At 37.8% G+C, this 26,037-nt stretch overlaps 1 protein-coding gene across 1 annotated transcript in view; it reads right to left on the bottom strand.

Moving 5' to 3' along the window:
* Positions 1–26,037, bottom strand: part of LOC140152403 (ral GTPase-activating protein subunit alpha-1-like) — a 210,080-nt gene that overhangs the window by 127,933 nt on the left and 56,110 nt on the right. The window contains exons 9-14 of the mRNA XM_072174709.1: positions 21,501–21,545; positions 10,932–11,184; positions 9,190–9,261; positions 7,992–8,198; positions 2,025–2,109; positions 1,356–1,376 (exon numbers count right to left, since the gene is read on the bottom strand). Of these exons, the coding sequence (XP_072030810.1) occupies positions 1,356–1,376; positions 2,025–2,109; positions 7,992–8,198; positions 9,190–9,261; positions 10,932–11,184; positions 21,501–21,545 (683 nt within the window). The remainder of the gene's footprint in view (positions 1–1,355; positions 1,377–2,024; positions 2,110–7,991; positions 8,199–9,189; positions 9,262–10,931; positions 11,185–21,500; positions 21,546–26,037) is intronic.

Genomic DNA, 26,037 nt, shown 5'->3' with positions numbered 1-26,037 from the left:
ATCTGACAGTGAAATCTAACATTTTGTGGAAAAGATATACAAATCTATTTGTTATGGAAATGTTACAACATGGCTTTACACATAAGAATAAAACATACACAAGCAAATCAAAGAGTGGAATACAAAAGGCAGTAAGTAAGTGAGGTTGTAAACATGGAGTAAGTGAGGTGAGTAAAATCATACAAAAGACAGCCAACTTTAAACAAAATCACCTGAGGCATTTGAATGCGTTCAAAACAAGCACAGATAGAGTAGCCAGACAAAAAAATGCACTGTAGCTTGTGGACAAATGAACAGTGAATTTTGACTTTCTTAAATAAATTGACATTTGCGGATTGGCACATGTGAGGCTTTAAAATTCAAACTCAAAAAACTGCACCCACATACCCAAACACTGTTGTGGGATTTGCTGCAATTATGTAGGTAGTGGTGAGCGCATGGCCTGTGTAAACATTGACAATTATTATGATAATAAATACAAAAATTGGCTTGCAAATTTGCATCACATTTTTTTTCCATTTCCTTTGCACTTTGTAGGATCATAACAATACAATGCAGATTTAAGGTGGTACTACACCCCCTGATAAATTTTGTGACTAATTTTTTGCATTTTTCTCAAAAATAACTACACACTGGTAACAAAAGTTATGTATATTATAGGGCAAGGAATCCAATTACTTCACTGAAATTTCAGTGATTCAAGACAAGTGGTTCATTATTTATGTCAAGAAATGAGGTACATTCTAGCGGTACCTCTTTTCTTATCATAAATAACGTGCAAGTTGTCTTGAGTCACTCAAATTCCACTGTAGTAACTGGATTCCTTGCCCCTATAATATACATAACTTTTGTTACCAGTGTGTTATTAATTTTTGAGAAAAATGCAAAAACAGTCACAAATTTATCAAGGGTTGTAGTACCACCTTAAGCGCATAATATTGTGAATGCAGATTTAATCTAGGAGTGCAGTGCCGTGTACATGAATATTATACAACGTAGGTCTAAACTTTCATGCATGTGTGCACAGGCAATGCTTTTTTACAGTCCCAATATTTGCTAATTGGAGCATGGTGACATCACAGAAAAAATGTCTATAGATAAATTATTTTAAAAATGTAAAAAGTTGGCAGGCTTTTATATGACAAAAAAAACCACATACTTTTTATTCAAAATCTGAATGGACAAGCAAGATAAACACATCTCTAATGCTAATAAACCATGTGCTTTTGTAATATGCTTTTGTAATATGCTTTCACAACACTTGACACGCTTTCCAAGCAAAATTTGCCCATCCAGTTTCTGAATATAGAGTTATTAGTAAAAAAAAAAAGGAAGAGAAAGAGAGCTAAACATACCTGGAAAATCTGTAGGGGTGTCTGTTTTGTTTCAAGAAATTGCAGAAAAATTATTTAATAAGCGAATACAACTGGGTATTCATTGAAAATACACAACTCGGATTCAACACGCCAGCAGTAAGAATACTACTGTTAAGCTTTGTCAAGAGTAGCTTTAACTTAACTTTTGAAACACTTGATTTATTATTTCTGTGATCCTTTTTATGAAAACATTTCCCCAATCATGTCTTACACACACCTCTCATCCACCCCACCCACAACACACAAATCATATACACTCTGTATTTCTTTTCCTAAATAATTGATGATTTTGATTGTTCACACTACAGAAAATTAATCACAGTGATAACATTACTGACCAAATCACATCCAGCATGTCTGGCAGATGAAAATTTTATGTTACATTATTTGGTTCGGTTCAATTCATGGGCAGAGTGCAAGACCATCGTAAGTACAGTAGAATGTAATAGCTGCCATTTGCAATAATGCAATATATATATGTGTACTTACTTTTGAGCAATGACACATGAAGAACTACATGTAAAGGTAATATCTTGGGTTGTGCTGCAAACAATGGGTGTTTTACATAAGGCAGCTATTACATTCTACTGCACGATAGTGCACTCTGCCCAGGTATTGTTACAAAAGAATGATATGTATAACACTAACCTATATATGAGTTGCTTCTTCTTGGTTTGCCCATGTGTTGTGCTTGTACTTGGAATGGGGCCATTTGCTCAACACTGTTGGTTCTCTGCATACATGGAAGAAAAAGTAAGCAGTTTCAATATTGATGAAATGATTGCAATTTAATCACTGTTAATATTGTACAGGTCTTTTTGTTGTTTTGTTTTTCTGTTTACATTTTGCTTTAGTTACCAAAAGGAAAGATATAGGCCTATATAAATACAAGCAATTGGCCAAACTAAGGCTACATTCATCATTACAAAACTGATATAGGAACTAGAACAGCATGTATGTACATGATCCACCAGTGGAGCTTCTGCGACCCCTGCGCAGAACTTCCGATAGTGGATTATCTGCGCACGGTGGACGCAAGGAATCCACAGTCGGATTTTCGGCGCACGTGCAATGAAAATCCCCTCCGTATATAGTTACGGTGGAGTAATTCTGCGCACGGTCGCAGGGAATCCACGGACGGATTTTCGGCGCACGTGCTCAGAAACTCCCTCCGTGAGGCCTATATAGTTCAGGTGGCGTAATTCTGCGCGACGGTCGCAGGGAATCCACGGTCGGATTTTCGGCGCACGTGCGCAGAAACTCCCCTCCGTATATAGGCCTAGTTCAGGTGGAGTAATTCTGCGCGACGGTCGCAGGGAATCCACGGGCGGATTTTTCGGCGCACGTGTGCTCAGAAACTCCCCTCCGTATATAGTTCAGGTGGCGTAATTCTGCGCGCGGTCGCAGGGAAGCCGCTGGCGGTCTTTCGGCGCGCGTGCGCAGAAACTCCCCCGTATATAGTTCAGGTGGAGTAATTCTGCGCGACGGTCGCAGGGAATCCATCGGCGGACTTTTTTGGCGACGTAAGCAGAAACTCCCTCCGTATATAGCTCCGGTGGAGTAATTCTGCGCACGGTCGCAGGGAATCCACGGACGGATTTTCGGCGCACGGTTTTTAATCATCTCATGAATTGTTATGATTTAATATTATTAAATGGTATAAAGTAAGAAATATTATTTTAGGGCCTATATGTTTAGAGTCAGTTCTGCGCATCAAGTTTCATGTTTAAACAAGAGCACCAATGGCGCTGTGGCTCTACGCTTTTTTTGTGGGAAAGCAATTGTTCTTGGAGTCGAATGCTAACAGGTTGGTAGGTCGGTCAATTTTTTTAAACCTTCAGTTTGAAAAAATTCCCCTAAATATTCAATACGGTCCTTGAAACTCGATGCGGTGGTCAATCTTCCTCCTCCGCATTATTATTTTTTTCCGCATTACTATTAGTTGCAAAATCTGAAAATAATTCATTATTGTGCAAATTACTACTGAATCAGCAAGAATAATTTGTTCTGCAAAATTTTAAAATCCCTTTTTTAGTATTTGAAGCTTTCAACAACTATAGAAAGCCTTGGCAACTATTAGAATTCATCTAAATTGACCTCAGACGACCCGAAATGACCTCCCAAAAATTTTGCTCTAAATGGTGACCTCAGATGACCCCGAAATGACCTTCTAAAATTTGACTTCAAATGTTGACTGTACCCACCAAGTTTCATGCCCATACGACAGTTTTAGTAATTTGACCTCAGGTGACCCCTGGCTGACTCGAAATGAGCTTCCAAAAATTTGGTTCTAAATGTTGACTGTACCCACCAAGTTTCATGCCCATACGACAGTTTTGCTAATTTGACTTCAGATGACCCCTGGATGACCTCTGGTGACCGTGACCCACTATCCAATACAAACTTGTTCTGTGCGACCATACAAAATTAGGCTCCAAATGTTGGCCGTGCCCACCAATGCCCATACAACATTTTTAGCAATTTTACCTCAGATGACCCCTGGTTGACACCGGTTGACCCTGAAATGACCTTCCAAAAATTTGACTCCAAATGTTGACTGTACCCACCAAGTTTCATGCCCATATGACAGTTTTTGCTAATTTGACCTCAGATGACCCTGGATGACCTCAGGTGACCTTGACCCACTAACCAATACAAACTTGTTCTGCCTGGGGTCAAGATGCACCCACCAAGTTCGAGGAACATGCGACCCCACAAAATTTGGCTCCAAATGTTGACTGTATCCAGTTTCATGTTCATACAACAGTTTTTAGTAATATGACCTCAGATGACCCCTGGGTGACCCCAAAATGACCTTCCCAAAATGTTGATTCCAAATGTTGACTGTACCCACCAAGTTTCATGTCCATACGACAGTTTTAGTAATTTGACCTCAGGTGACCCCGGATGACCTCAAAATGACCTTCCCAAAATTTGACTCCAAATGTTGACTGTACCCACCTAGTTTCATGCCCATACGACAATTTTTAGTATCTTCCCAAAATTTGACTTTAAATGTTGACTGTTCCCACCAAGTTTCATGCCCATACAAGTTTTTAGTAATTTGACCTCAGATGACCCCTGGGTGACCCCGGATGACCTTCCCGAAATTTGACTCCAAATGTTGACTGTACCCACGGTTTCATGCCCCTACAACAGTTTTTGCAAATTTGACCTCAGATGACCCTGGATGACCTCAGGTGACCTTGACCCACTAACCAATACAAACTTATGCTGGGGTCAAGATGCACCTAGTACCAGGGATCTGATGATTTTGTTTTTTGGGTGGATCACCACATAGGCATTTTACACATAAAATACACATAACCCACACACAACGCAATTGAATAACAGACCGGTACTGCACAGTGCCGCTGGTTACCAGTTGTTCTCATTTATGTAATCAGCAATTGGAGCCTACAAAATGTGGTGCATTTATAGTGTACGGTACTATTATGTGATATCGGGAATTGACACAAATTTTACGGTAACAAAATCAGTCATACCCAGAAAGGATAAAATTCGAATTGAGAAAATATATTGTATGTGTGACTTGTTGTACTAAAGATGCATCCACCCACCAAGTTTGAGGAACATGCTTCCCCTACTATGCTAGTGCTCTGACGATAACACTCCGATCGCCATGCAATCTAAGTTTTGTAGGCCAGTGGGACAACGGAATCACTACGTGAACGAGCTACTACTACACTAGTCTCTGAGAGAAGAGGCAGACACAGACAAACAAACAGATTCTAGTGATCAGTTGTAGCAGCTACAAATTTCGAACGTTTGTCAGGGGTCAAACCCCTCCATTTATATTTCCCCACACTTTTTAGACAGACACCCTTTTTATCAAAAATTGAACCCCACCCTTATGCAGTGTTTGTGACCAAAGCTTACAGCATTACTTTATCAAATTCGAAGACTGAACATCGGCGCTATCGCCGTTTTATACAGTCACTTCGGGTCCATTTATCACTATCTGCGCCATCAATCCATTTCAGAATCCAAATTGATGCAGAATTTATCCTCATCTATCAAACACTCATGATTTTCTTATTCATCTGAAACATTTGCGACATAATATTGGCAAAACTGCAATCATCTTTCGAAAAGATACGACTTTAGATTGTTTACAGCATTACTTTATCAAATTCGGAAGACTGAACATCGGCGTTTCATACAGTCACTTCGGGTCCATTTTATCATTATCTGCGCCATCAATCCATTTCAGAATCCGAATTGATGCAGAATTTATCCTCATCTATCAAACACTCATGATTTTCTTATTCATCTGAAACATTTGCGACATATTAAATGTTGGCAAAACTGCATCACTGCAACTGCATCGAAAAGATACGACTTTAGATTGTTTATCATAAAGTAACACATGGGCAAATGGGCAAAAGGCTGAGATACCTGTGAGATCCTGAATACATGAATACGTCAGTCTATACTCTCTACACGGCCGCTGTGGTTCGGATCGCTCCACTTCTAGTGTGAGCGAGCGGGCCAAAGCGGCTGATGTAGAGACTGAAAATTATATTCATTCATAAAACTCACGGCGCGTCAATTCTACTACAGGTGACGTCGTATGAATTGAAAACATCAGCAAATTAATTTTTGACATTTTCTTTCCAGATTTATGAAGAAAATATGAATGTTTTTTAACAGATCATCAAATTACTTTATTATATTTTTTTTTCAATTGGTAGCGTTACCCCTACGCTTTATAATTATATATTGCTCACACGCTTTTTAGAAACCCACCCTATATTCCGCAAAATTGTAATTTTTACAGATTTTCATAATTCCCAACCCACGCTGTAAGCGCGCCAGACAAACAATGATAATGAATAGCCAGATGTGACCTTCGCTGTCGAGACGTTGTTTTCAGGGTTGTCAAACCCGCGATTTGGTAACCCAATTAGGCGACTTTTGAAGATTTTCCCCGGGACAATTTCCTGCCCCATAGAATACAAAGGGTAAAGAAAAAAATTGGGCGACTTTTCGATTATTTGACCTGCGATTCGGGCTGAATTTTTTTGGCAACCCTGGTTATTTAGCGTTCATTTAATTAAATTACTACGCCGCTGGTCTCTAAATATTTTGAAGTGTTGTCCCATGGTAACAAAACTCCCGAGAACTCAATAAACAATCTGGACAAAGGAATCATCCAATCACGTTTCTATCCATGTGAGATCACCGCAAAAATTCATGATAAAAGGTCACTTTCCCAAAGAAAAATAGTGCAATCCGTCAATTCCGCCATGATCTCACAACTTAAATTACTCAGACCAAAATAATCTCTAGCGCATACAGGAACCAAGCAAAACGATAGAAATGACTTGTTTCTCATGACGACTTTTGACTTTTCTCACTTCAAAATAAGTACTTTCCCCACCCCAAATTCACTTCTAAAGGAGTGCAATCGATTGCTAAATAACTAAGCAAACCTTGGAATGTAATTTCAAAGCCAAATATCATTAACAAAAGAAACCTTAGCATAAAAAGCAAGAACGCAAGTGGCCAAAATTTGTAGCAAAAATACAGTCCTCACTGACTACAATGACTAAGGCTCACTAGCTCCGCTAAGAGCCAAAAACATGTTAAAAAAATAACTTAGAAAGTAAGAAATATTATATATATTTTTAGAGTCAGAACGGTGGAGTTTTTTCTCGCCATGACGGTCGCAGGGAATCCACAGTCGGACTTTTTTCGGCGCCGCGTCTTGAAACTCCCCTCCGTATATAGCTCCGGTGGAGTAATTCTACTTGACGGTCGCAGGGAATCCACGGACGGATTTTCGGCGCACGCTTTTAATCATCTCATGAATTATTAATTGGTAGAAAGTAAGAAATATTATTTAGGGCCTATATGTTTCGCCGTGCGCAGATAATCCACTATCGGAAGTTCTGCGCAGGGGTCGCAGAAGCTCCACTGGTGGATAGCTTACATAACTCAGAACAGATTATGTCTCCTTGTAAATCAATGAGTCTTCAACCTTCTTTTAGAAAGGCCTTTTTATATCGAAAACATTTCAGAGAAAAATATCTTTTTTGGATAACAAAAAAAGAAATATTCTTCAGATTAAAAAAAGGAATCTCCTTTAGATTAATGGGCTATTCCATTTAAAATTCACACTCCCCATGTGGAAGGTTTTGGAAATATCTTCCACAGCAGGAGTATGTTTTTCAAATGTAATTGGTCATGGTTGATCGTTTTGAAACCCATACTCCCTCTGTATTACGGGTTTACCTATATCTTCCACAATTGGAGTTAATATTTCAAATAGAAGTTACTACACTGTCTATTCTATTTGAAACTCACATTCCCTCTGTGAAAGATTTTAGCTAAATCTTCTACAGGGGTAGTGTGGACTTCAAATGGAATATACCAATACCATTACAGAGAAAAATGCAGAGAAAGTAAAAACAATTGGTAGTATTATTTCTCCTATATGCAATATTTTTCAAGGAATGAAAAAAATAATAATGACATCACTTCAGGACCCTATTTAAGTGTAATAGCATCAAACTATAAAATGAAAATGTTAACATTCAAGTTATTATGCTCTTGTGAACTTCAGAAACAAAAATATAGAAGAGCACCTACCGCTTGCAGTAAATGCGCTTTATCATCGGCTGTTTCTGGTTCCTCTGCTGTAGGACTATCAGGCTCTGTCACTTCGCTACTAGTGGTAGAGCTATCTAGAGTTGCTGTTGTAATGGAACCATTCTCTGTGGGTTTCTGCTGGTTTATCAAGTGAGCTGCTATACATACAGATGGTTCCTCCATGAACACAGGTTTGCTTTCTGTGAGCTGGGTGTACAAAACAAATCAATGTGTTAGTGTAAGGGAGTCGTATATGTATGATATAAAATTGGATCGATTGAGCCCATTATGGGATATGGAATGAACACATTAGGCAGCTCTATTTGAAACTCACCCTCCCTCTATGGAAGATTCAGGTTGAATCTTTCACAAAGGGTGTATGAAATTCAAATTGGAGCTGCCTAATGAGTTCATTCCATTTGAAATTTATACTCCCCCTGTGGAAGATATTTCCCAAATCTTCCACAAGGGTGGTGTGAATTTTAAATGAAATAAGCTTATTTATTGGTAGAGCTATCACAGACCAGTCTTTAAAACCATCTCTGTCATTGTACAAGGAATACATAAAAAAAAATTCCACATAGCCCCCGAATGAAAAGTATTTAATTATCTTTGTAATCACTCAAAAGCATTTTGTGTGTGAATTTTACATCCAACTAGAGGCTATTAAATTTTTACGAGCCTTTTTATTTTACATGTTTAGCCTATGGGGGTGACGATTAGAAATGGACGGCAATATTGAAAAACCCTCATTTTGGACCATTTTAGACACTAAAATGCCCATAAAAAAGAATAGCCTCTAGTCCGGATGTAAAATTCACACACAATGCTACCTGAGTGAGTACAAACATAATTAAATAAATTTCATTCGGGGGCTATAGCAAAAACAAAAAATGTCCTATACCTTCATGGTTATGAAACAAAGGTGTGAGGGCCAAATTTGAATTTGAGATTAAAAAAAAAATATGAAGTAAAAAAAACTAATAAAATACATAAGAAAATACACATCACAAAAACTTCAGAACTTAAGAACCAAGTATGCTAGATCTTTGGTGTTTTCAGTACATGTATATGATAGCCTAATGTTTGTATAAGGTAATAATTATAAGTAACTCAATTTTCAAAAATGCCTCCTTTGGCCCCCTGGAGCAGATCGTGTCACATATGTATGGGAAATTTGTATACAAACTCTTATTACCTGTATCCAATCATTGTACACTTTAAGAGCTTTCTTCATCGCTGCAGATTCTGACATGGGTAATAGAAACCCCTGAAAAAGAAAAGCAGCATACAGATTTAATTAAGAAACAGGATTTTAAGTCATATTTTCATTTGATAAAATCAACATTCATACTGATGTAAAGTTACTTTCAAAGTAGATTCCAAAAGCAGCAGCAGCAGCTTCTTGCAAATGAAACAAATATTACAATAGATAGAGCATGTGCTGTAATTAACATGGTTGGCTGTCTGACTGAAGAGCAGGGTCTCAGCTAGAAATTGTGGGTTGCCCGTCATTTGAATAAAATAGCTTGTCCTAATTTGACCTTTACAAACATTTACCAGACATCTATAGCCCATTGGGGGTTCAAAGAGTTCAAATATGTGTTCTACAAATTGGGTCTACTAAAAAGGGCAATTAGCTTCTCAAAACATACAATTTATAATATAGCATCTGTCAAAGGCATTAATAATGCCCGTCCCAGGAGCAAACTGGCCATCTAAAATGACGGCCAGACAGGTGGCTAGCTAAGACACTGCTGAAGAGGTTCATCAGGTCTGTTGATTAAACAGCTAATAAAAGTTCTTTGCCAAGACCAAAGGAAAACTCTGCTGAAGGTTTCACCAGAAACCTTCTGGCTTTCTCAAAGCGATTGATGTTGTTATTGATCCATTTGCTTGGAGCGGGAATCCCGGCCGAATGTTATTGTTTTACCGATAGTACTCCTGTCAGGAGTACTTCCGGTAAAACAATAACATCCGGCAGATGGATCAATAACAATATCAATCGCTTTGAGAAAGCCAGAAGGTTTCTGGCGAAACTGTCAGCAGAAAAATGTAAGTTTTTCCTTTGGTCTTGGCAAAGAACTTATTATTGGCTGCCTGCTGCTCTGCTCCCCATTCACAACACTGTGGCGCAACTCCAATTAAATCAAGAATATTTTGAATTATTTTTACACATTCAAAACTGTTATTGGAACATTACCAAGGAATTAAAAAAAAGTTAACTTGTTGTTCAGGTTGTTGTTAAAGTTTATGGATCAAGTAGGGCCACAGTTGGTTACGAAAATCTATCACATGTGCAGATGCCTGCATGGCACACTATAAATCGTTGTTTTTTGACAGGCAAATTTGTTAATTTCACTCCCCTATCATATTGTTAAATGGGACAATCCATCTTTCAATATAAAAGTTCTATTTTTACAATCAGTCATTAATTTATAGCCTCAGATCTCACTTGCTGAAGCAAATTTGCAAAACTTCAAATGTACCCATGATAACAAACATGCACCAATTCTCACAATACGATGCGCCTCCAGCGGTCGCTGGGCCAGGGCCAAGGCCAAAATACGCAATGCATCATGGGAAAATGAGTCGACATCCAAAGCCCGAGTAATACGAATACAATACAGGAACATGCATCATTGTGTGTTTAAATGTCATTATAATGATGTTACATGCGAACGCACACTAAAACAACAATTTACAACTATAGTAGATCCATTCTCTATCTATTGATCACAGGGAATCCTTCGTGGAGCTCTTTTCAACATATTTATTATCACACTCGCGTGAAAATTCAATAGCAGCAAGAAAGGCGATGTCGACTCTGGAGTCGAAAATTTGACTGCCATAAGCAACAGCTGGCGGCGCATCGTATTGTGAAACGCGAGAATTCCCTGTTGTTATAATTTCAGACAGGTGATAATGTCTAGCCCTTACCTGCCGTAAAATTTCATGTACAAAGTTGACATTCTCCCTTGTAGAATAGAGCACATTTTGCACCATATTCCTGGCGGCTTCCATGAGTTCCAATTCCTCTCCTGAGATCACACCAGGTACAATCCCAGGCATGATTTGGTCCTTGTATGATAGCGTACTACTCGGGCTAACAGTTGGCGTCTCACCATCTTGGATAAGAGGAGCATCGATGTTACGCTCCAATGAGTCCCTGTTGTTCTCCTGTCTGTCCTCACTGTGGTGACAAATGATGAGAAAAAAGCAAATTTAAAAATACCTAGACAATTTGTGTTGTTGGTAGCATGTTATGATCGGATGATTTTCTTTTGTAAAGTGCAAAATGGTATTGATGAAAATGGATGTGATATATGAAAAATGGTAAGCAGAAGATAAAAGCATGGACTATCTATCAGTGTACCAAGCAGTAAGCATATCCACTTGTGTGTCAGAAGCTATGGGTGAAAAGCAATAACATCTTTCTTATTAATAAACATCATGCAGGGACTGTCTTTTGGAATTTGCAGGAGCATTAAACAGCTCTTCTGAAGTCTTCAATGAGAGCTGTTTAGAGCATTTACAATAGAATGTAAGGAGAGAATGGTTAACTAAGGAGACCTAAAATCAATATCAGTCCCTGAAACATGATTTACCGATTAAGAAATCAAAGAAATCATTCAATATGTTGACAACCCATCATTTCAACAGTTAACACACACACCCCCACACAGCAATATAAACCCAGGAATTGTTCTGATTGCCCAACATATCTATTCTTCATAAATAGAAATAAACATATCTATTCTTTACCAATACAAGTAGCTTATATTCTTTAAAACATTCAGGCTTATTTATCAGTAACATATTTAGCTAAACGATACCACATGTTTCAATTTATGCATCCTTTAAAGCCATAATGTACGACCTGTTCCATTTTCTCTTGAATTTCTACTTTTTGCAGGATAGTGTGATGTCCAATGGTGTACTGAAATACCATGTGAGAGACCAAAGGTCCGTTCATACTACATATGTCGCAATTGCTTTGCAGTGCGTTTTTTACGCACTGCATCGTACTCACAAAATACGCCCTTGAGGTATCGCAATGAAAGTTGAATACATTTTAACTTGCATTGAGTTGGGACAAAAACTAATTGATATATCGGGAACGCAATGCACCCCAACGCAAGCGCCGCATAGTATGAACTGACATTAAGTCTGAACTGCTTTAATTACAGTAAAATTTAAAGAGTTCTTATAATTATCCCCAGTTTTATTAGCCAAATCTCCCAGAGTGTGGTTTTCTTTCATTGTACCTCATTTTTCAGCTATGATTAGGCAAAAAAAAAAAATAATGGTTTGTCTCAAAGCTCACGAGTGGTTTGAAAACAAATGCGAAATGCGATTTTTTTAATTTTTATTCCCGACCTTTTTTATGGTATTTGGAGAAAAAAATCTGATTTTCGCCGAATTTTTCTGGAAAAACTAAAAAAAAACTAAAAAAAAAATCTGCATTTCTTTTTTTCCAAATCTCACGATTTTAGAAATGCGCGCGCAAGCTTTGAGACAAACCTTTTTTTTTTTGGCCTCAGAAAACCCTCCTGACAATTGTTACTAATATTATGTAATAATTTATGGCAATGGATAAAAACATTAAAATTGGACCAAAAAATGGCAGAATTAACCTTTCTTCAGAATTACACAAAAACTTACAAGTAATCATTCACCTCATTTATCAAACACCAAACTCTTTTCCATATTATATTTCTTATTCTGTGCACAGTACCGAACACCATCTCTCAATTCTACATGCATAATAATCACTTCACACCATAAAAATAGAATCCATCTTTCTCTGTGTGCCTTGATATTGAGTTAATCTTGTACATATCTATTCCACTGACAGTAACTAAATATTTCATGATGATATAGTAACCACTCGGCTAAGCACTGATATCACTGTCTCACGTGCGACTACATTAGGCCAAAAAAAAATATTGTTGTGTTGCCCTCAAGTGGAAAAATGGGAAAATTGGGTAGGACGGTCGGATTATTATTTTTTTTTTTTCTTCTTTTTTTTTTTTAACCTTCAGTTTTTAAAATCCCCTCAAATATTAAATAACTAGTGCACCTGCAGCTGTGAGAGCCCTGATGCTGTGAGAGCACTCATTATGATAGCGATACTGTTTGACCCCAGATGACCTATCATGCTCCCCTCAATAGGGCAAAGTGTAAATTTAGCCCCTACATGACCTTTGACCTCAATTTTGTTTTGCGCATATATTCCCCTCGTATCAAGGATTCCACCCACCAAGTTTGAGCCCGATAGGACAAAGTTTGAAATCCATGACCTCGGATGACCTCCATATCGTGTTTTTCATGCTCCCCTCATACAAAGGTTTCGACCCACCAAGTTTGAGCCCGATCGGACAAAGTTTGAAATTTGACCCCTCCGTAATGACCTTTGACCTTGGTTGACCTCGATTGTATTTCGGGCATGTAATTCCCTCGTATCAAGGATCCCACCCACCAAGTTTGAGCCCGATCGGACAAAGTTTGAAATTTGACCCCTCCGTAATGACCTTTGACCTCGGTTGACCTCGATTTTATTTCGCGCATTTTATTCCCCTTGTATCAAGGATTCCACCCACCAAATTTGGGCCCGATCGGACAAAGTTTGAAATTTTGACCTTTGACCTTGACCTCCGATGACCTTTCTTGACCTCCGATGACCTTTAAAACTACCCAGTAAACAGCGCCCGCCCAATACCCATCTATGTCTGAAATATCGGATCGATGCGTTGAAGCGCGGCAAAACGCATAGCCGGACAGACAGACAGACAGACAGACACACAGAGCTCATTATTTTATTAGTACTAGTGCACCTGCAGCTGTGAGAGCCCTGATGCTGTGAGAGCACTGGCATGATAGCATTTCTGTTTGACCCCAGATGACCTTGGTGTAATTTTTTTCATGCCCCCCTCATACAAAGGATTCCACCTATCAAGTTTAAGCCCAATAGGGCAAAGTTAAAATTTAGCCCCTATATGACCTTTGACCTTGGTTGACGTCAATTTTATTTTGCGCCTATATTCCCCTCGCATCAAGGATTCCACCCACCAATTTTGAGCCCGATAGGACAAAGTTTGAAATCCATGACCTTTGACCTCGGATGACCTCCAAATGTTTTTCATGCTCCCTTCATACGAAGGTTTCGACCCACCAAGTTTGAGCCCGATTGGACAAAGTTTGAAATTTGACCCCTCCGTAATGACCTTTGACCTCGGTTGACCTTGATTTTATTTTCGCGCATTATATTTCCCTCCTATCAAGGATTCCACCCACCAAATTTGGGCCCGATTGGACAAAGTTTGAAATCTTGACCTTTGACCTTGACCTCCGATGACCCTCAAAACCACATGGCCAACATGCTATTCCCAATACCTACCTATATCCAAAATTTCAGCACGATGCGTCAAGTGCGTGAAACGCATAGCCGGACAGACAGATAGATAGATACACAGACAGATAGAGACCGCTTATTATTTTATTAGTACTAGTGCACCTGCGGCTATGAGAGCCCAGATGCTGTGAGAGCACTGGCATGATAGCGATACTGTTTGACCCCAGATGACCTTTGAACTTGGATGACCTTGGTGCAATTTTTTTCATGCTCCCCTCAGTCATACGAAGGATTCCACCTATCAAGTTTAAGCCCAATAGGGCACAGTTAAAATGTAGCCCCTACATGACCTTTGACCTCGGTTGACCTCAATTTTGTTTTATGCGCATATATTCCCTCGTAGCAAGGATTGCACCCACCAAGTTTGAACCCGATAGGACAAAGTTTGAAATCCATGACCTTTGACCTTTGACCTCGGATGACCTCCATATAATGTTTTTCATGCTCCCCTCATATGAAGGTTTCGACCCACCAAGTTTGAACCCGATCGGACAAAGTTTGCAATTTGACCCCTCCGTAATGACCTTTGACCTCGGTTGACCTCGCTTTTATTTTGGACATATATTTCCCTCCTATCAAGGATCCCACCCACCAAGTTTGGGCCCGATCGGACAAAGTTTGAAATCTGTGACCTTTGACCTTGACCTCCGATGACCTTCAAAACTACCCGGTAAACAGCGCACGCCCGGTACCCATCTTTGTCCGAAATATCGGAATGATGCGTCGCCAGCGCTGGAGAAACGCATTGCCATCGAACACACAGAGCTCATTATTTTCTTAATGCTAGTGCACCTGTAGCTTTGCAGCAATGCATTCTGGGTAGACATTACAGTGCATTTCAAATTGGGCAAACAGCCAAAAGCTGAATGAAACTTGTCCAGAGTTGCCCATTACACATCTTTGTATCCACTTGCTGCTGCTTTTGCTATCCAGTTGGGGTATTTTCCCCCCTAGATGACCTTTGACCTCGAGGGGGCCCTTCAAAACCACCGGTTAACTTGCTTTTCCGTCACCTATCCATATCCGAAATTTCGCTCGATGCGTCGGCGGCCAAGGAACGATAGCCGGACAGACAGACAGATACACAGATAGAGACCTTAGTATAGATAGATGCTTGTTCAATTAGGGGACATTTGTCAATTTTGACTTCTGGATACCTGTTAGACAACAATTAAAGACTAGTCTTACAATAAAATATCAATTTTAAGTGAAAAACATTGAGTTTTTGAACAAATCTGTAAAAATCATCATTCAAAAAAAAAAAAAATTAAGACCCTGATTTTTCAGGATTTAGGGTAGGACGGTTGAGGGCAACACAACAATTTTTTTTTGGCCTTAATTTGAGATTGCTATCTTCCTCTGATAGATATTGTCTTGTATTGCGAGCGAGGGAGTGCAAAAAAGATGTATCTGCAGAGGCAATGCAGCAGCTGCCATGAGAACATTTTCATTACCCCAGTAAAATTTGTAAGAGAGTGTAATTCTCACAGTGCATTATAGTCATATAGGGTCCACAACTTATAAGTTCCCCCCTAATACTTTTTAAAATAAATCAAAAAATATTTTACTGAATGGAAAAATAGAAAAGGTACGTATAGCCCTATTTGTTTTACACATGTGGACCAATTTATAGCGTCACACATCATTGGGTTCAGTCACAATGGTTAATTGTGTAAGAAAAGAGGCAGTTTTAAAAGTTGCACCTGAGTCCATAGCAGTCAGGTTTTCTTTAACAAATTCATGAATAAACATGGCTTACTGTATTGTTTGAGAGCTGACTCCTATGGACTCAGATGCAACTTTTAACACTGTTTAAAACGGTCTCTTTTTTCCCATAGTGAACCATTGTGACTGAATGCAATGATATGTGACGCTATAATTTGGGCCATATGTGTAAAACAAATAAGGCTACCCATACTTTTTTATACTTTTGCATTTCGTCAAATATTTTTTGATTTATTTTAAAAAGTATTTAGGGGGAACCTTTAAGTTTAAAAAAAAATGTAGATATTTATATAGCGCTTTATGCAGTAAACAGCCTCAAAGCGCTTTACATTTATTCCGCCGTTATTAGAATATGTCGGAACCACGTTTGCAGCCTACAATTGGCACAGGGTTCGTCAGTACAATGACTGTGACTACCCCTAACAGCTTCCCATTACACCTGGGTGGGGTGAGGCAAGCGTTATGAGAGATTATGAGTCCAAGGCCGTAACCACTGAGGCACCGTGTCCTCAACGTGGACCCTATATAACAATGAACTGGTTCTGCAAATTGCAACCTGCTGATTTTGTGAGATTTTGACTGCGAGTCATTACAATCCGTCATCAACAAAACACTGCTTCTATTTTGACCTGCAATAAATCTAGGAAATTGGAGTGGATGCAACGGAATTTTACAGCCAAATTAACACAAATATTGCAAAGTACAGGAAAGCACCAATGAGCCTTACAAATTAAGTACTTTTCTCATGGCAGCTGTAATTTTCTTATACATGCACTAGGATCCACAACATGCTCATCTATCAGGGCACAGCTCATTGACCCCCAATAGATTTGTACATTCATTGAATGACCTTTGAAAATTTAGGTACAGAAACTCATACTCTGCAACTTGAGGTCAAATTATGATTGTTTCATTGAGGTTATTGAACTATGCCATTGGGATGAGGCTATTGTGGTTCATAGTGATGTCTCCTGGTCTGAGAGTAAGACAGCGTGATTACGCTACCTACTTTTTCTGAATTTCTACTTACTCACTGAATTTATATAGCATTAGGGAAATGAGCTCATCCAATATCAACATAAAACCAAGCATGCAAATCACTACTACAGCTAAAACAGTTGAAGGACAAAGCACAAACCACTTGGGTTACAGCATTCCCTACACATTTGGCAAATTGGTACTGCATGCTCACCAGTTTCTTTAAGCATGTATGTTCTTTTTACAAGACATGACTTTATAGCACAGCAATAGACTTTACAGCACAGCAATATTTCTACCTTTTTTTATACCAGAGGTGGATTTAGGGGGGGGGGGTTGGCAACAGGCCCCCTCCCCCCAATTTTTGCAGAGCGGCCCCAACTATTGAAAATTCCTGGATCTGTGCTTATTTCTTGAATATTCAATGTGCTGATATTTTTGAGGACTTAATTTTCCCAAATTATGAAGCAAAAAGTAACAAAACCTGAAAATATTTTGATATAGAGAGTTATATTATATCTTCCACAAAACACCCATTTCTCAAAAATCTTGAAAACAAATCTCAAATAACAGCTCACATGATTTTGGATGTATTTGAAGTTCCTTTAAATGTAAAAATGTTTTTTTATATACAACATATAGGTTTGATAGTGCTTTACAACAAACAAGCAGAAGTGCCTTCAATCAAGGTATAACATTTTGAATATCTTCTTCTTGGCATTAAAAATAAAACATAAACAGGCTACTTTATCAATATCCTGTACTGCCTTTGCATATAAATGTTCACAGGACCTTGGCCTGAAAAACACTTTTCCAAAATTTGACAAATTGTTACTATTTCTGACTCACTGATAAGATCAGAACTTGACGAAATATGTCCTAAATATCTTGTTTCTGGCTGACTCAGATGACAAGTTAAAGGTGCAGCAAATTTGGTTTTCCTGTGGTGATGTTTCAAATAATTTGATCAGAATGTATGTACGTCTAAGATGAGGGCAAACACTCCATCTACAATAAAACACTACTTGATCGTATCCCCACCCCTTTGGTTAAAAATTACCAATTTTAACTATCAATGCAGGTGTCAACTGCAGACGACAAGTTTAAAAAAAATTCAAAAATTGCAGAATTGTAAATTTTCGTGACCATATTCAGGCATGAGAGTGGCTTTGCTTGAAAAAAGCTAAAGAATAACAAACAAAAAAAAAGCTGAAAACAGCATGAAATTGGCAAAAAGACCCAAAATTGGGCTGAAAATAAATAAAAATGTGCAAATTTGAATAGTCAAAAAAGCTGAATTCAGCTGATCAGCTGAAAAATCTCATCCCTGCATATTTGGAATCAACATGAAAAATGCATTAAAATGAGTACAAACAAACCTAGTATTGGTTCAGTAATTCTTGATATTTTGAGAAAATATCACAGAACTTGGAAAAGTAGGACTATCACTATCACAATATTGAGAAAGCACATGATACATGTATGACAGGACACTGACCCTCAATGTGACTAACATCACATGATGGTGATAGAACATGATATGTAGGATAAGCTTTTATGAAAATATATACTGATTTGAAAATGGATTGATAGCAAAATATGACTGCACTTTGTGGGGTCACTATTTCTGTTTATCTGCACTCTATCAACTTCTTTCTAGGCATTTTGGTTTCAATTTGGACTACTAATAAACAGGACATATCTACACTGTATTCATTCCATTACATGCCCAGGTGCTGAAGTAAGTCATTTTACATTAGTGGTTATATGTCTTACATATTTTCATAAATAACCTGTGTAAAAATGGCAAAAGTCTATAACCAGAGACTGAATTTATACTAGTTTGCATCCGACGTCACCTATCAATCAAACTCAGAAACAATTTTTTTAAACGATTTGTTGTGATAAGGCCAAAAAAAAAAAAGGTTTGTCTCAAAGTCATACAGCAAGATTTGTAAAATCACGTGATTTGACAAAAAAGAAATGCGGATTTTTTTTTTATTTCAAAAAAAAAAATTTTTTTTAGTTTTTTCCAGAAAAATTGGGCAAAAATCTGACTTTTTAAATCTCAACATACCATAAAAAAGTCGGAATAAAAAAAAAAAAAAAAAAAAAATCGCATTTCGCATTTGTTTTCAAACCACTCGTGAGCTTTGAGACAAACCTTTTTTTTTTTTGCCTAATTAAAACTTCTGAACGCAGCGGTGCAAGAGCGTACACTGTGGTTAATCTGGCACTTTCAAACATAGACTCAGGAGCAAAATGCTCCACATTTTAGACCTTTTGCTACACAAATTTCAGCTTGTATAACAGTTTTACAATGTAAAATCATATACTGACTTTGGCCTCATGAAGAATGAACAGAAAATTGCTGTACAAATTTTTCAAATGAATTGGCACCATGCATAGACTCAAAGGTTAGGTCTTAGTAATTGGAAACTTTCTTTCCTGAAGGCACCATGTCAACAATGCCTAAAAATGTAAAAGTATGTAAAAGGCATGTAAAAGTAATGTTTTTCGCCATTTTCTGTGATTTTTTTTCTCCGATGAAGGCACCAGATGAACTACCTTCCTTAGCATGCACTACTAATCAATCACAGGCTGTGGGAAGTTAATCGTCAGATGTAAGCTAGTCTTAATTAATTCAGTCTCCAATTACAGTCATCCATTTTTATACAGTGCCCTTATTTTGTTGATTTCAAAATGGCCGATATACACACCAACATAAACAATGTCACATCATCAGTAGATTGTCTTTTAGGTACATTTGGAAATGAAAATATATGAAAATATAGTATCGCATTTTGCAAGTTGAAAAATCATGGGTGGGCACTTATAGGGACATGGGCATTTAATGGAATGAACAAGATGTCTTATGACTAGCATGGATTACAAGTTTACCTACAATGCAATGTAACATTCAAAAATATTATAATATAAAAACACGCCAAAGGCCAATGGGCTATTCCAGTTGAAATCCATTCACTACCTATGGAAGACACAACCTTAATGTTCCACACAGGGGGTCTGAATTTCAAATGGAATGACCTGAATGGGTGACTCCATTTGAAATCTACACCCCCTGTGTAGGTGATTAGGATCATGTCTTCCATAGGGGAGTGTATAGATTTCAACTGGAACAACCCATTTTGGAGCAGACAACCCTGAATGGGTGCCTCCATTTGAAATCTACACCCCTTGAGTAGGTGATTAGGATCATGTCTTCCATAGGGGGTGTATAGGTTTCAACTGGCAAAGCTCAATGCATAACTGGCACTGGTTATTTGTAATAAATAGTAACAGCTTCAAAGCTTTGTTAGGGTTGAAATTCTACACATTTTCAATTTTCTTTCTTTTAGAAGAAAATCCAAAGCCGTAGCAAACTAACGACAGGGTATTTCGTACTGAGAGTCTTTGAGACAAACTAGTTTTCTCATTTGCCCTACTTTGCACTGATAAAACACAACACAAACTTAAACCCAGGGATAGCACGAGCTTAAAAATTCAAACTTAAGGCTCCAATTGATTTTTTCCGGACCCTTTAAGAACTGCAAACCCCAAATTTAAGGGGTCTAATGAGAATTTTAAGAGATCCGAGGTTCAGAATTTAAAAAATGGTCAAATACTGATTTAGAATCAACAAAATAATTTGCCCACACAATATGTCGGTTCAAAACTTCTTTGTTGTATTAACAATAGTTTTCATAAATATATAGATTTTTTCATGATTTTTGGAATGCTCTATTCCGAAGATTCTTGGGTTTTCTGTGTCATAATTGGTTCCTTTTTTGGATTGACAATGACAATATATTATTGTGAGCAACTCGGCAAAGGATTTTTAAAAATAATTCAACCTTTCGTACATTGTAAAGTTTAAGGGGTCCTTGCAGTTTTGATCGGACCAATTGGTCAATTTCAACTCGTAATTTAAGGGGTCCAAACCGTCCAAAACAAGAAAGTAAGGGGTCCCAGGACGCGCAAGAATGCGACCCTGCTTAACCCCAATATATCAAACACATATCTGATTAGATACTGTGGTCTCCTATGTGCCACTGTGCTATATTGGTGCATTTGTTTTACAAAGAACAATGAACTAATTGGAAAAAAGCGAAGAAAAAAACAACAAATAAGCAAACAAAACAGAAGAGTATATTTTTAAATAGGTGTTTCTATTTCCCAAATAAATGACATAATATGACATATTCAACAAATAAAAATCTAATTCACCAAAGTAAAACAACTAAGTGGAGAAACAAAATCAAAATATTTGTAACAAAGTGGTGCAATTAGTTTGTTTTCCACTGATAAATGTAATGCATGCCACACAAATAATAGTTGGGGTTTGACAGTCATCTACTAGTCCAAATATACAGCAAACATAAATCATTTACCTCCATCCATTTGGCTGGCATTCTAGGATGTCAGCCATTCGTAGGCTTTAAAGAAAAGAAAATATACAATTCATAACAGGATGTTAGCTATTTGGAAAGTGAAAGTTAGTTAAATATTACTTTTTACTGCAATTTTTGATCAGCGCTGCATGTAAGCCCAAAACCTTTTTATATGCAAATGTGTTCAATTATCAATTAACAGATATGATAGGCTGATAGCTAAGCAATACTTTAGAATATGGTACACCACACAAGCTGCGCTTTAGGGCATGGTGGCTCAGTGGTTACAGCCTTGGACTCATAATCTGAGAGCTTGCTCGACATGCGTGGGTTCGAGTCCCCGTCCAACCACTGTGTTGCATCCTTGGACAAAGCACTTTGCCACGCCCCACCCAGGTGCAACAGGAAGCTGTTTAGGGGTAGTCACAGTCGTTGTACTGATGAACCCTGTGCCATTTGTAGGCAGCAAACATGGTTCCGACATATTTTAATGATGGCGGAATAAATGTAAAGGGCTTTGAGGCTGTTTACGGCATAAAGCAACACTCTCAAATAATCAGAGGGTGTATGACAGGATCGGCGTACCAGATCCTAAATTGCGCCAATACCTATACACATAGCATGAAAGAAGTGGATCTTGGTTACAACTGGGAACTACATGTTAACCAACAACTGTGGGTAGGACTGTGCCCATGAAGATTGAAATGAAATCAAGAACAACATTTTAATGCATTAGGGAACTGAAAGAAGGGCAAATCCAAAAGAGCAAGCAAGTGTGTTGAACCCTGTGTAGCTCATATGAGTTGGGTCAGGGAATCAAATCCTGTTTTTGATCACCCTCAAAAGGACACAGGCACGGACATTTTCCCATCTAGACTGTTTTTAATCAATGCCAATAATATTTAGGTCATTCAGCTTCTGCAGGTCCATACCGTTGTTGTAATGACAAGACCTTGTATCTCAAAAAAGTGAAATGTTCAGAAAGGCAAAAAAAACATTGCTGTCTTGAAATTTTAACACCAGCGACTGCTTTCCTTGTCAAGAAACAATGTTTTGTATGCGCTTCGCTAAAGTCATGCTTACAATAACGCCAAACACAAAGAAAGACACAAAAATGGAGTTTCAAATTTTGATGTTTGGAGATACAAGGTTTTTGCACAATACATATAATAACATTCCGTTTGATATTGGTTGAAATCATTAATGACAAAACCTATATCTTATCTAATCCTTTATATTAGATGCGAGGTTTTGTCATTTCAATTTTGAAAATCAGATTAGTGTGGGTTTATTGTAGCAGATAGACAAACAAGCTTTTGCCAGTATATAAAGCCTGGCTTGCTAGCTTAAAAATCAGTACAAAATCGCAATTTCACCGAAAATTGAGATACAAGGTCTTGCCGTTACATCGATGCTATTGCATTTTACAGTCTGTAAGTGCTGCAAATAAAACTTTTAGTGTAAAAAACATTTTTAGTAGCATAAAAGAAACACAAACAACACAGAAAAATTGTCAAATTATATGGCAAGCTGGCACCCTGTAAATTTTCACCTATAAGCAAATACTCTACCATTCCTTAGCATTTGAAAGTGTAGTTTGGCACATGATGTTGATGTATGGGTTAATAATGTAAATGATGCCTAATTATTTGATAATATTTTTGGATGAATGATAGCTTTACTGTGTTTCAATTGCAATAAATTACACGAAGGATTAAGCTGTAGCAAAGTTAGTAAAAGCACCTTTAAAATGAACGGCACCATGAACAGTGGGGAATATACAAATTGGGCAATTCCATTTAAAATCCACACTCCCCCTGTGGAAGATTTGGCCAAAGTCTTCCACAGAGGGAGTATAAGTTTCGAATAGAATAGACAATTGGGTAACTTCCATGTGAAATACTCACTCCAGTTGTAGAAGATATAGGTAAAGCCATAATACAGGGGGAGTATGGGTTTCAAAAAGATAAACTCTGACCAATTACATTTGAAAAACATACTCCCACTGTGGAAGGTATTTTCAAAATCTTCCACAGGGGTAGTGTTGATTTCAATTGGAATAGCCCATTGGATGTATAGTTATTTTCAACAATATATATGGTAGTGCTTCAAAGATAGGCTGTGATTGAATATGATGAAATTATGCTCAAAATCCATGTCCCAGCTGTAACAAAAAAAAAATCAATCTGATCCCACCAACTGGATGATAGCAGAGCTTGTTTAACCTAGGCGGCATGTGTGCTTATTCAGTATCCTTGTTCACCATGAAGAAGCTCTGATCAATGTATACATGCCTTAATTTCAGATCGGGTGAAGAGGCGGGTCTTTTAAATGATTTATGTTCTACCACTCTCATCACAGGTATAGAAAGTCTGTTGTCACGCTTGGATGCTTCCTTTACAGCCGACTCCCTGCTGGTAAAATTTGGTGCCGCATCTACTAATACTATGCCATGCCTTTTACTACCACCATCCATCGATGGTGTACTTTCCATAGTTCCCTCCTCTTCTTCCTCTACTATATCAGGTATACTAGAGGCACTGCCACCAAATTGATTTGGTCCCAACATGTTGCTTAATTTTCTCATCGGGGCAAAAAAAGCGCTTGCAATTGTCGACTTGCGTTTTGCTGCCGTTAGATTTTCTGCACTTTCCGACAACGCCTCATCGAAACTGTCACTTTTCTCCAGGTTTGGTACGATAATGTCGTCTTGACTGAATGTCACCTTGGTGTCCGTTTTGATTTCAGGTGATTTGATTTCAGGAGAGTTAATATCAAATATACTAGACAAAGATGGCCTTTGTGACATGGATATCTTACGACGTGGAAACGTGAGGCTTTCCACAATAGCGCCATCAACCTCTTTAACTTCTGGTGCGGAGCTTCGTCTAAGAGCACTCAGGTCGACGGTGAATCTCTTAGACGGTTTTGATTCGACGTTTTTCTTACTTGACGCAGCGGATTCAGCTTTATTATCGTCAGCTTGGTCACTAGTAGTTGAGGAAAGTCTTCACAAAAGAAATATGGGAAATTAGGTATGAAATGACATGATGATTGTTAACAAGTACTAACAAATTCTGAAAGGAAAATGATCATGCTTGGGAATCAAACATGCCATTGATAGGATTTCTGATTAGGTGAAAATACGACAATGTAATTAAGACTACCACAATTGAAAGGTGAAAATGAATCCAATTCTCAAAATTTCTTTGCAGGTCTTGCATATGTTGTTCAACTCTACCCTGAATCCAGAAAAATACAGCACAAATTTGTGTGATTTAAAATATTATCCTGGTTTGCTAAATGAAATATAGCCAAATCTTAATCCCTTAGCCAGTTCTAACTGGCAATCAAAGTTTAAGTTTTTGCAATTTGAGACAAAATGGGTCCAAAACAATCAATTTTGCATTATTTCTTACAATTGCAGTCACAAAATTCAAAGACTTGGCATAAGTCTAAGCATTCAACTTTGGAAGATATGCTCTGAAGCTGGTTTCATACTACCCTGCCGCTTGCCGCTGAGCGGCAAGGCGCACGCGCATTGCAAACAAACGAACACAATCAAGGTCTGTCATTGGTTGAATCGCTCTGCCGCTTGCCGCAGCGACATGAAAGTATGCTAGGGGCATAAGTTTGCTCATAAATTTAATATTTTATGTTAATTTTGATAAATGGTTGTAAAAATATCAGAAAATGTGCTTTCCAAAAATTAAGAATGCATAACCTGAAATTTGTGTTAGTACGAGTCTTTTGGCTTAATTGTCAACACCTTAAAAACACATGTTTTATAGTAAAATTGGACTTTTATTGCAAGTTAGAACAACAGGATAATTTAATATCATTTTAATCCCAAAATATTAGTGCTGTGTTTTTCTGGAATCTGGAGTCGGTTTGACATTCTGACAAGTTGACTCAGGTAAGATGAAACCCAGAACCAGTGATTCAACTACAACAATAATGTTTCAACTCAAATCTTGTACAGCAAAGATTTTCCCCAAGGAACTTAAGTGACAAGAGGTATCATGCTATAGTATGACAAGTATATAAACAAACAAACAAACTATAAATAGAGAATCATGTTGTGATTTTAAAAGATTGACCGTTTTGGTATATAAAGAAAAACCATTTGCAAATGAAACTGACAATTCAACAAGTGCAGTAACACTCTGCATATCGACAATGACATAGTCTTGGTTTCTTTGCAAAGGATTCTGGGATTACCGAAAAGCTGAACTCTCCAGTATTCTTTCTATTTCTAGCCTGGCTTGCAACATTCTGCATACAATGACATAGTCTCTGTAACTTTCTTTGCAAATGATTCTGGGATTACCTAAAAGGTGTATTCTCCAGTATTCTTTTTACTTTTAGCATGGCTTGCGACATTCTGCATACAATGACATAGTCTCTGTAAATTTCTTTGCAAAGGATTCTGGGATTACCTAAAAGGTGTATTCTCCAGTATTCTTTTTACTTTTAGCATGGCTTGCGACATTTTGTGTATCAACAATGACATAGTCTCAGTAACTTTCCTTGCAAA

This window comes from Amphiura filiformis, chromosome 5, assembly GCF_039555335.1.
Source record: "Amphiura filiformis chromosome 5, Afil_fr2py, whole genome shotgun sequence".
NCBI lineage: Eukaryota > Metazoa > Echinodermata > Ophiuroidea > Amphilepidida > Amphiuridae > Amphiura > Amphiura filiformis.
Note: the sequence above shows the minus strand (reverse complement) of the source record. Positions and strands in the feature narration are given on the sequence as shown.